Source organism: Drosophila hydei, unplaced genomic scaffold (genome assembly GCF_003285905.1).
Source record: "Drosophila hydei strain 15085-1641.00,03,60 unplaced genomic scaffold, DhydRS2 tig00000001-arrow-pilon, whole genome shotgun sequence".
Lineage (NCBI taxonomy): Eukaryota > Metazoa > Arthropoda > Insecta > Diptera > Drosophilidae > Drosophila > Drosophila hydei.
In genome coordinates this window covers 15,464,725-15,478,055 of record NW_022045643.1, presented here as the reverse complement: position 1 = coordinate 15,478,055, position 13,331 = coordinate 15,464,725, and the positions used below count along the sequence as shown (strand labels likewise).

At 33.7% G+C, this 13,331-nt stretch overlaps 1 protein-coding gene across 1 annotated transcript; it reads left to right on the top strand.

The window, feature by feature from the left end:
- Positions 1-11,539: 11,539 nt before the first annotated feature.
- LOC111592346 (transmembrane protease serine 9) lies at positions 11,540-12,843 on the top strand. The gene is made up of 4 exons (XM_023304479.2): positions 11,540-11,672; positions 11,878-12,216; positions 12,277-12,578; positions 12,633-12,843. Exons 1-4 carry the CDS (start codon positions 11,573-11,575, stop codon positions 12,786-12,788), a joined length of 897 nt encoding a protein of 298 aa, XP_023160247.2. The 5' UTR covers positions 11,540-11,572; the 3' UTR covers positions 12,789-12,843.
- The last annotated feature ends 488 nt before the right edge of the window (positions 12,844-13,331 follow it).

Here is a 13,331-nt window from a genome sequence, read left to right as displayed (position 1 = left end):
TAACAGAGATAGCTAACTAACTATGTAACTGCCAAACAACCCTTAAATCTGACAGCAAGGGGTCCGAACTACTGCTACCACTCTGAAAAGCGAAAAGGTAGAATGGTCAAGCGACTGTATAGTGTTTTTTCTTTCAGAGAGTAAGAATAATAAAAACAATAAACAAGGGTTGATGGAAGCCAACGAACAACGAACAACAAACAACGAACAGACAGAGTTAGGGGTATAGAACATAACTTCAATAGGCCTGTTCAAAAATTCAGCTGGTCAGTGAAATAGCCAATGGTCGAAGTGTCCGATTCAAAATGGCAGAGCTAAGATACATGACAATACTTACTGATTTTCTCCGATTAGGGTGCGTTATAAATTGAAAAGATTTTAATTTTAATGATTTACTTAACATAGCACGCAAGCATAAGCATGTATTAATAATTTCTCTTATATATTTTATAATAATTATCTTTTTTTAAAGGAGTCTAGATCTTACTCTAGTTAAAAAATATTTATATAATTTATCCGATTTGTCACGCGCCATGGTATTCACATATCTCTAACTTAAGTAAGTTGTAAGAAGTTGCGTCAAACAACATACAAACAAACATATCCCCAGACACACCGACCAAAGTTTGAAAATTAAAATGTTAAAATTAAGCAAACACAATATTATTAACTAGTCTGTCAATTAACCAAGTCCTCTGCCTCCGTTTTATTTCGTGGGATTCTGATTGCTAAGATAGCGCATAAAGTAAAATATTCTTTTGATATATTAAAACGCAGATCGGACGTGGTTCAGGGTATCACTTAATCGAGCACACCCGACTAGAGGTTTCATACTTACTTAAGCTAGTTTCAACCGAAACATATATGTATTTTCTTAAAACATAATTTTATATAAAAATAGAGTATAAAACCCAATGAATGGTTGTAATGACAGACCCCTAAAGAACGAATATCCTCGATCTGGGCGACGAGTCTATCTACCCTTTCCGCCAATCTGTCTGTCCGTAATTAACGTTTCGATAGTAAAACCTATTTCTATACATTTTAAATACTATATACTTTTAAGTTTCCCTGTTATTTCTTTGTCTGCTGATCCCATTAATCAGGACGCTTAGTCAATAATTAGTTATAAACTAAAGTACTCTTACATGATTATTCTAAGATATCTGATTAAGAAGTTACTAAGACTAACAATTGAATGAGTGTGCAACTATAGTTTCGAAAATTGCCTTCACAAAACTATTTATTTGATAAGGGATTACAACTCAGCGATAAAAGGCAAGCATCCTTTTGTCTGTAAGGTTGTTACTAAAACAAAAGAATGTTGCAGCATTTACCATTTGATTTTAAAACTTTTAGAAATGTTGTTAACTGTCGAACATTTTAAATAGGATTCCACCTGCGCATCTTAAATCTATAAATAACAAGGTATCTGGCAAATTTTTACGGCAATTAAAAGCAATGTTTCATGCCTCATGGTGTTGAGTTGAGAAGAGTAAAGAGTGGGTATGGAGTCGGAGGCGGGGCACAAATGAACTTTTCGATACCTTCCGCTACCTGACAAGCCCCTTAGCATCATCAGGAGGTGAAAACCGTGGAAATGCACTTTCCATGTTAGCTGCTATTCAAATTGCTTAATTGCGTATTAAATATGCAGAAAAGTAGGCAAAACGCAAAAAAAATATTTATATATATGTATACGTCTGTATACGTATATAGTCGAATAACTAACCGTTGACAAAATTGTCCTGTGGCCAGCATGTGCATGTGTGTGTGTGTGAGTGTGTTGATGTCTGTGAAAATATTTATTCCAACAAGCATTATCGTTCTTGACAGCTTCCTGGCATTGGACAGCCCCATGCCACTCGCTTCCTAGCCTCCCATCGCCCCCATAGGCCCACAGCACTCTACCTATCAAAGTGACAACTGATTTGCCGTAACGTAAGCAATCCAAATAGCCGAAAGGTTAAAAGTCAACGGAAAGAGCCGAAAACCATAAAATCAGCTTGCAGCCTGTCGTTTTTTTCTCTGATACCCTTCTCCATATAGATTTTTTGTGCAGGTAAATAGTAAAATTCAATTTTGAAATAGTGTTAATTCATTTCGACTTTGAAAGATATCTAATATATTCTCTTAAAAAGCCGTATAAAAATTAAATCTATTAAAATAAATAGGAGTCAGACTTTCATGGATTCCGATATAGGGTATATACTAGTCGTGTATCTTGTCATCTGGAGCATACCTATACGTATTAATTGACGAGCCGTGTTGAGAATTTTTGGCGGACTGTCAAAAGTGTGGTGGCAAGTAGGTTCTTAATATAATTTCCATTTATTCCCATTAGCCACTGAAAGAGGACTTCACATGCAGATATGACAAATTGAAGAGAGCCATACAAAATATTATATATTCATATTTTTATTCCGATGGCTCATTGACAGCTGATAAATGAAGTTCTTAAATTAAAGCAACGCATGTAAGTGATTTCATTGAGAACTGTCATCTTGGTTTATTTGTAAGTCTGAATAATTAGGAAAAAGCCTGAATCCGGCACAAAGCTCTTAAACATAGTTTTCGCTTGATCCGTATTATGAGTTTAATTATGGGAAATGAAATAACTTTCGTTCTGGATATGCTCTCTTAGTGAAATTTTCACATTTATACGGCTTTATAATAATATCCAAATATGTGTATTTTCTAAAGCACATTTTTTAAACGTTATTGTTTTTAAATTAAGTCGGAGAGAGGTGAAGTAACCAAAACCTTAAATATTCAACATCTGTTCATTACAGGACTATATGTAAATGTATATGATTCAAGTTACGTTTAAAACCAAATCAGAGTATCAATTTTTATATATAATAAGGCAATGGAATGAGTTATAAAAACAAGGCCGACATGGCTTGATCGACGCAGATCGTTGTCTTAATCAATAATATATATACTTTCTAGAGGCTTTCAAGCTTCTTATACCTGTTATATATTCATTTTCACATTAAGACACTGAGTAAACAAATTATAGTTCATAATTAAATTAAACGATATTTACATGCTTGCCCTTTAAATACAGTTAATATAAGCTTACACGGAGTTTAGACAAAAAGCAGTTCAATTAACAACTTACTTGCAGCGTTTGCTCTGCAGAAAAGTTTAGGAAACCAAGCTTAGTAAACAAAAAATTCTTTCGTTGCAAATCAATTAGAAAATTTCCAAAGTTTTCGCATAGCGCTTTGCCAAGAATTGAAAATGCATGCCACCGCAGAACCCGACGAAAAATTACTAATAATGTCTGTGGGGTAACTGGCTGGCTGACTGACTAGCTGTCAGTTGTATTGTGCTGTGACTTTTTAACCTAATGAATAATAAATTGGGCCAATTGTCACGCAAAAACAACGCGCACGGACGCCGACGAGAAGTGGTTGAGAATGGAGCGCAGACCTGCTGGCGAACTGTAAGGATAACGCCTTTTCCAGCCTTTGCACAATTGCTTACCTTTTTGGGAACTGTTTCGACTGCCAACCAGCATATCCAAATTGTAGACACATTTTCCAACTTTCTCGCAGGCTTGCTCATTTATTATACCAATACACCAATACCATGTAAGCAAATGTATTCTAAAAGGGCCGCATAAAATTTGTAAGCGTGCAGCATAAGCTCATCCAAGCCGGTTTTGCTCAAATCTTAAGAAATATTTTATCAATGTTTCTTTATGTCCATCATTAAAATATATATATGTATACATATGTATATATAAATAAATAAATAAATAAAGGTATATATATATATATATATATATATATATATATATATATATATAAATATATATATAATGAATTATGAATTATGAATGAATTATCAAAATATTTATTTCTATTACTATATATATATATATATATATATATATATATATATATATATATATATATATATATATATATATATATATATATAAATTCATATATTCTAAGCATATGGTATTTGCTAGTCCATTACGCCCATCATGCGATTTAAGTATTCTGACTTGCTTTTGTTTTGCTCCAAATGTCGCTTTCGATACATTTTGGCGTTTGTTAGCTTCCATCCAAGTCGCTGGGGAAATTGCAGCCAAATGGTGTTACAGCTACATCATTAGCTGTAGGTGACAGCTATTGCATTTGTTGTTATTATTGTTGTATTGCTTACCTTTATATGTAAGAACAAGAAGAAGAAGTAATTAGCATATTGAAACCTTTCGGCCGTTCATGAAACTTCAACTCATCAATAATGCAAATATTTCACATTGCAGTTAGCCAGGTATGTGGGTTTTAGTTTTTACAAAATGTTGCCTCCTCCCATAAATGTTTAATTGTGAAATTCTTGTGATACGAAAGGATTAGACAGAATGCTACAGTCGGGGAAACCCCCTAAAAGCGTGTCAGCAGCTTGTCAATCACAATTTACCGAATAAAATGTTTCTGTCAATCAAACAGTTGTCTTCTAATGTATTGACTGTGAATCGTGTGTGTGAGCATTACCGCTTATTAAAGTTTTTGGCCCTTTATTTAGAGAAAGCTACAGTTTCTATTCCCAGTAAAATTTGTTAAATATATTTTGGAATCCTAGTTCAAATTTTATAATAATTATTGTTTACTAATGATTCTTTCAATCAACTCATTATACTCATTCCAGATGTAAATGATTGCAAAATTATATGTCCGCGTCCACTAGGGCTTGGCTTATTATTTGTGCACATTAGGCGTGTGGTAAAGGAGAAACTTAAGAATTAGATGTTTAAGTTACTATTGACTTGCTTTATTTATGTACCAAAAAGAAAAAGAAAATTCTAAAGATTAGGGGGCGTGGGATTTTGTGGTAGTTTTACATTCAGAAACTTTAAGTTGTAGACCTACTCATTGATTTACAAAAAAACTTTTTAAATATATGTGTAATTGGGCGTTTTAAATTGAAAAAAAAAAGATCTTTCAAAATTTTGGATCTAGAGCTTCAAAATGGGACAGTTAGCCCACTGCTGTTTTTGTTTGAATGAGTATTATGCAGTCAAATTCTTTTTGTGTTAGTCCGCTTATCTATTCAAATTACCCTATTGCTTAGTATTGATTATATTGATCAATGCATTTGAAAAATTCCCAATAATAATAATTGGCCTCATAACACTTTCACATCTTTAAACTAAATTCGGTTCAGATATGTCATTCATTAACAAAATACTTCAGCTTAATTTGCGTCTAGTTATCAGCTCCACGCCTGATTAGTAAGTCCAAGCAAAGTATTTAAACAATTAAAATGCTTTTGAACTGCATTAAGGTAGATATGCCACACTATTGGGGGCGTTACATACGTCTATTCAAACATAAATACAGAAAGAGCCCAACCAACAGCTATATAATTTACGCCTGCGCAAATGGGAGAAAAATGTATGCAATACAATAACAAGGTTTGACGCTCATTGGTCGGCCCCAACAGCGGCTAGAGCCGAGTACTGTGATAACGTATACGCCGCATCGACAAACAAGTCAAACGCACAGGGTTGTTGTTGCTGCCGGTTTTCCTTCCGAATCGACGTTCGTAAAATAGCTACAGCTCGTGCCTCTGTCCACATCACATAACAAGGATCACAGCCACAGAGCCACAGCAGACAACATTATAGCATTCGCAACAGAAGTGCAGTTCCAGTGCAGCACTCACACCGTGCAGACGTGTTTCCTTTCCATAACAATACAAATCAAACGATTGTAAAAATGAAATAAGTTCAAAGTGTGCAAGAATTAAAAGCCTTTATAATAATTTTATCAGTAAACTAAGACGGACCCTTATATCCTTTTGATTGTTGCTCAGAAAGCCCGTCATTTAATTTAACTTGGCTTTCGAGTAATAATCGAAACCAAATAAGGCATCCCAACTTCATTAAACCAAAACTTAGTTTATATTTCTACACTGAAGGTAAGTATATTATTTTTATTTTAAAAGCATTTAACAATCTTTAATTGAAAGAAATTGTAACATATCGAGTGATAAATCAATGAAGGTAGAGTCATGAAATTTAGAATATATACAAAAACAAGTAAGATAGCTAGGAAATACCCTGAACTCCGACCGCTTTGCATTCCTAGATTACGTCCCAGCTTGTATCTAGCATTAACTTATACAAATTTTCATTAAGAATCACACCTTTTATTATACCTTGAGCCCGTTGCAAATGGGAAATTGGTGCATAATGGTTTTATTATTACTCGATACATATTTTCTGTCTCACACCCTATTAGAGCTAGTCACTTGAAATTTTTGTTGTTTGTGTTTGATAGATGAGCCTCCAAATTTTGTCCTGTGTCCTGTGTTCAGTGATAGACAACGTAGTTCATTTTTTTACCCTGAACCATTAAAAATGAAAATTCAAGGTATAGTGGTTATGTGAAAATTTATGTAACATACATAAACTTGGCGGACATAAAGTAACTTGGCGGACATAAAGTAGACATATGTATATATATGAACTGAGTCAGTCCGTATGAACAGAGCGATCTCGTAAGTCACAAAATGTAGGTTAAAATATATATTCGTGTATACAGTACAAGTTTATCTTTTTACCGATAACTTGAATACCGTAAACGTTAAAGACTTCAGGTTCACTGTGTATGTTCTGTAATGAATATAGAGATTCTGTACATTTTGGATTTTTGATAACTCCCCCTTCTCCCAAATTTACTAAAAACGCATTCCCAATACTAAAGACAAGCATTTGGGTGCCACAATTATGCCAATTTTTCATTAAGAATGTGCAACGAGAAGAAATGTTATTCAGCAATTAAGTTTCCATAGAAAGCAGTCAGCAAAGTGCATGTTTAAAGGTGTGTGAGTATGTGTGTGTGAGTATGTTTTGTTTGTACTGTATATATAAACAAATTTTCGAGTGATAGGAAGAACACATCTAGTAGGTAGGTTTCAGAGTATTTCCTAGTCGGTCGACTAGTCTCGACTAGCGCACTCTTGCTTGCTTTATTCTAAGTCTTCCATATCTATAATTAGTATTCCCGTCTGTGGTTGTTTCGTCGATTAACCTGCGTATATAGTGTTTAAAGTTAAAATTAAAAATCAAGTGTTAAGTTATTGTGGTTTACGAGATCGCTACGTTCACAAGGACGCATAGACGGGTATAGTTAAATCGACTAAATCGTTCGTCGCCCTAATCAGCAATACATATTCCATATAACTTCTGTTACATAGCCTGTAACAAAGAGACAAGTTTAGTTAACGTAAGGTATGAGTAGATATGTATAGTAAGTTGTATGTATTACTTATGGACTTATAAGTATGCTATGAAATTATTATACTCATTCAAGAAGTGAAAGAGTATGTTGGCTTTGTGCTTTGATCTAAAATTATAAATATAAAATCGTGGGTACCCTCAAAATGTTGCGATTTGCCCGATACCCACTAGGGGCGTGGCAAATCAGATCTGAATTTACAGTGTATGTTTACAAATGTTGTTATATTTTGAACAAACGCAATTGAGCCTATATATTTGAAATTTCGAATATATACTCATGAGTTCAATCCGCTTCTAAAAATATATAGATTAAGTTAAAAATATGTTATTAAGTTACTGTTTATTTTAAAATTAAACAAAAAAATTTTAGTTCTTTAAATTGAAGAGTATGCTGTTTTTGGAATCTTACAAATATTCCAATAGAAGATATAAATCATATGCTGAAAATTTAATTGAAATCCGATAAATAACACTGAAGTTATTAAACAAAACTTTTGATTTAATAAAAAACTAGTAAGAACACATGGCAAAGTGTGCTAATCTTACGCATTTCTTCTAAGCAAATGCAGAAATACATTAAAGTGCATGTATTATTTTCTATCGAAAAATCGCAATTGCTATTGAGTTGTATTCGATTAGCTTTGTTTATATTTGCTACTTATTGCTCAAGCAATCTAGTGGCGTTATTGGTGGGGCGCTGTGCATTGATCATAGTTTCGTGAGAGTGTATATAGCATGTCCGTGTGAACACAGTGTCCTTGTAGGCTACAAAAGCTAAAGACTTGAAATTTTAATGTATTCTGCATTCTGCAAAACATTCTGTAAAACATACAAAGTACGAGCTTATCATGTTTTATTGATAACTCACCCAATTTCCTTACTATCGGTAAATATCAATAATATGTCTTCAAAAAGAAAGGCCATATAGAAGCATAGCTATTCAGAAATTAATTCCCATAGTAAAGCTCTTGCTGCAGCTCAAGCGCATGCGCTGCGTAAACTCTGCAGTAAATGTGTGTGCATGTGTTTTTTACTATATATGTATAAAAGAATTCATCTCCTAGAGCTCTCTTATTTTTATAATTATAATTAAATACCCTTTCTTCTTCCCGATAGATATAGAGATACAGAATAATCCATTTGTCAGTGTTACTAGGATTTCAATAGTGGTCCCTAATGTTGCTAGCAGATATCTCTCCCGCTCAAAGCATCGGTCACGTTCTTTCCTTTTTCATACGCTATCCAAAAATCATGTCCTAAACAAAAAGAACGAGTCAAAAAAAAGGGAAAATTATTATTCTAACAAAAAGCAGAAGCAAACCAAATCATCTTGTATAACCCTTTTTCCTGTTTGACACCAACAGCTGCACATATTACTGCTCCTAAGGTAGCTACATATGTATACGCCCACAATGGCAGAATTAATGTCATTGCCTTTCGATCAAAGCATAGTACTTATCGGGTAAACAAACATCATAAGCATCATAACCAACCGCAACATTTTTGCTTTCAGTACCTGCTGTATGAAGTCGGACGCTACCAAATGCATTGGTCAGCTCCAAAACTTTGTAAGAAATGGGAGCGTGGCAAATCGGATAGCCACGCTCCCAGTGAGTGAAGATATATAATATTTAGCCAAACATTAGAATGAATCAAATAATAATGCTGGACATGACAGCGTATATTATCGGCGAGGTGCAGAGGATCTCAACAGTAATTCACATGCCAAATTATTTGGCCAAATTTCTGTTGGCCAATTTTTTTAAATTTTGAGGTTAAGACTCCAAAAATGTAGAAATGTAGAATATTTTCAATATGGCACACCTCCAATATATATATATACAGAAGATTTTATAGCCAGATCAGGTGGATGGACGGTATATATATATATATATATATATATATAACCGTCTTGTAGTCCATCTGACTTGCCGTTCATCCACGTGATCTGACTATAAAATCTTCTGTTCGATTTTGAACACTTTTAGTGCTAGAGACTTAATATTTTGATGATATATTCGTGTAAGCAATAATATATAGAATACAATAAAATACAAAATCTACATCTAACCCCATAGGGGCTTTTCAAACTACAAAAATCGATATTGATGCATTAAAACATTACTAGGGGTATAGATTCCTAACCTAAAATCCGACAGTGATATTACTGTAGACTCCTTCTAAGGATTGAAATCCACAGCAGCTATATATGTATACCTGATGAGGGCATAGCAAATCAAAAGAACCTATATTATATAAAGTTTTGAAGTTGAGTTTAATTACTGAGAACATTTTTAGAACTTGAGTATCTGACTTGTTTTCCTTTTAATAGATCAATCATTGAACCGGGTTTTATATTTTAACAAGAATTTTTCAATTTAATTTTGAAAATATTAAACATAATAAATATTTTCAACCTTATTCCTTTATGTTAATATAAATATTTAATTAAGCTTTTGTAATTTCCTCTGAACAGAATAAAAATTCTTAATTCAGAACAAATTCCTTAATTGTTCGTGTTCCACAATCTACCCGCCTCAGAAGTCAGTTTAAAAGACTTCCTCCATCGGAACGAGTTACGGAAAAATCAGTCGTTGAACTTTTTAATGAAAAAAAAAACACTTAAAAAATATCGAGAAACGACCTTCGCATTGAATGCGTCTAAGAGGTAAGCTAATAAATATAAATGTTGTCGGTTGACGGATGTCAATGCACCTAACCAGTTTTTTAGGGAACTACTCAGGTCTCTATCTGGTTGTTATGTATTATTTATTTATTTTGGTTGGGCTGTCAACAGACAATTTGTTATGAATTAGCATATGGCGAGACAACGACACCAAATACTGCCCCCGATCATTGAACCTGGAATTATTATTTTGGATGTGCGACACATTTCTGGGTTTTGAATTCGATTTCATTTGAAACAAATCAAGATAAAAATATCTTCTATCTCAATTGTCTATTCGGTATAAATTCACATTGTGTTGTAAATATTCATTTAACTGTTCACTTTGGAATTGAAATTCAAAACCTGCATTTCTGTGTGCCATTGTAAACGCTAGTTTTGTTAAGGGCAATGTTAATGTCAAAGTCATAATTTACATGTAAAATTTTACAATGATATTATTGTATATAGTTCTTATTACCAGGTACCAGCATGGAAATATAATTATGTACGCTTAGCTTCAGTTGCAATTTATATAATATCAATGACTGAGCCAAGTCCATTTTTTGTTTATGGAAACAAAACACTTAAAATTATTCACAACCGTTCACGAAATGAAAAGAGAATATTAGTTTATACAGTAACGGTCTTGTTGTCCGTTTGAACGAACTACTGTCCGAATCCTAGTCGAAAAATGGAAAATTCTTTAAAATATATATTACTTCTGTGACATATTTGATTATCATAAATCTGAAATAAAATAATTTGAAAAAGAGTACGAAATTCGAATTAGAAATTTGGCAACTCTAACTTTATAATTAAGCGAGGCTTGCCCGAAAAATTGAAATTGGATAACGTTTAAAATCAATTTCTTGAAAATGAAAATAGTTCTCGATGTTTTTAACCGAGCCTACTTTAAAATAAAAAACTCACAGGTTTCGAGATTGGCGAAATGCATTAGGACAGACAACCGGATATGGGAACATCAAATCACCTCGTCAAGCTGATCATTATTTAACAAATGTATATAAAAGAGAATAATATACTAAATAAGGATAGTATGATAATAAGCATTGATTGATATACATACACTGATAGTACTCCGAAATACACTTACTCATGTTAGCTCAACTTTTTGTTGTCGGTTCAATGTCATGAACTTCACTGGGTCATAAAAATGGCAACACGAACTCAGAAACAAAATTCGTTGTTTTCTTTTGTTTACATTTCACGTTTTGTATTCGGCAGCACCCAAACTGATATGACTGCAGAGGGAGGAGAGAGGAAGAGACAGAGACAGAGATAGAGAGAAAGAAAGAGAGAGACAGGTAGGGCATACAAAGTGCTAATACGTGCTGCAAATGCTGGGTAACTCGTAGCTGCAGTCAACGTCAACGTCAAAGTCAACGTCGCCGTCGCTTCGCACCGCGTAGACAGTAAACTTGAAGCTTGGCAACAGGTGTTGAAACTTCCGTTCGTTATCGAAAAAAAAAAAAACAAAACAAAACAACGTAAAATGAGCACTAATCCGCATAGAACAGCAGCAAGTAAGTCAGTGGCTCAGTCGTTCCGTCGACCTATATATAAATTTATTTGCGCGCAGAATATTTGTGACAGTTCGCTGAATTGCTTTGCACCAGCAAATGTGTAACGGTCAGTTTTTGAATAGCAGCGTTATGTGGAAATTTGCGCAATTTTTAATAGTTTTACAAGTTTTAAATTATGCGCAGGCTCAGATTGCTTGTAAGTGCAATATTTTCAATACTTCTGGCCAATATTAAAAAAAAATAATGGAAACATTTTTTAAATATGTTGAAGTTACTAAAATCATAACATAACAATAATTTGATTATAATGATAAAAGTCATAATAGACAAAAATACAAATAATAATAAGTGCCTCAATAACAATAATTATAAAAATAATAGTCCTTATGTCTTATCAATAGTTACTGACCTGCCCTGCACAGTTCGCAATCCTAAGATCATCGGCGGTAGCGAAACGGAACGGAACGAAATGCCCTTCATGGTTAGTCTAATGCGTCGTGGTGGCCACTTTTGTGGAGGCACTATTGTACATGAACGCTGGATACTAACCGCTGGTCACTGCATTTGCAATGGTTTGCAAAAGTTCATGAAACCTGCACAGATTCAAGGCGTTGCAGGTATCCATAGCATTCGGGACTATCTGAATGGCATCAGCGACGGGCCCCAAGGCTTGCAAGTGGACTTCAAGCGCTTTGTACCACATCCCCAATATGATTGTAATAATGTGCAGCATGATATTGGTAATTATCCACTCTATTTTGTCAATTCAAGAAGTGAAACAATTCAATTTACATTATTAGCCTTGCTGGAACTCGTAGTACCCATTAGATTTTCGACCCATATTCAGCCCAGCTGTGTTAATTCAGAGAAAGAGGACGAGAAGCGTAGTTTGTTATCAGAATACGGCACGGTATCCGGCTGGGGATGGACACAGGAAAACCAGGCAGAAGGCGAACGTGCCGATGTCCTGAGAAAGGCGACAGTTAAAATATGGAACAATGAGGTTTGTGAGCGTTCTTATCGAGCACATGGCAAATCCAACAGCATAAGCGACACTCAGATGTGCGCAGGATATGAGGATGGCCAAATTGACTCGTGTTGGGTGAGTATTCAACTTTAGAGCGGAGCACAAAATGTTATGTTTCATCCTCCTCAGGCTGACTCTGGTGGCCCACTGATGTCGAAGGAGCATTATTTGCTGGGTGTTGTGTCAACGGGCATAGGCTGTGCACGTCCAGGGCTGCCAGGCATATATACGCGTGTTAGCAAATATGTGACATGGATGCAAAATATAATTGGAAATCGACAATAGCTGATATGATGTGATGACTAAATGTGATAAAACTGTGATATAAACATATCTTAAATAAATAACATATTTTCTATATTTAAAATAAATATATTGTAAAAAAAAACAGTATTTTAAAAATAATTGTCAAAAGCTCTGATGTTATGCACTCAACTGTTCAATTGATTTGGTCAAAAGCAATAGTGAACTGAATCGGAATTCTATTCGGTAATACATAGTCAGAAATGTTATTTTTTGTCTATACAAATTCTTAATATCTTATACATAAATCAGTATAATAATATATATTTATATATGTATAAAGTTTAACATTTGCTTTAATGTTATTAACAGCTTAATATTGATGTCCGGTTCGGTAAAAATAGAATGTAAAATACCGAGTACAATACTATATATATATATATATATATATATATGTATATATATATATATATATATATATATATATATATATATATATATATATATTTATTTACTATTTTTACTGAACCGTACATCAATATTACGCTGTTAATAACATTAAAGCAAATGTTAAATTTTTGGGTG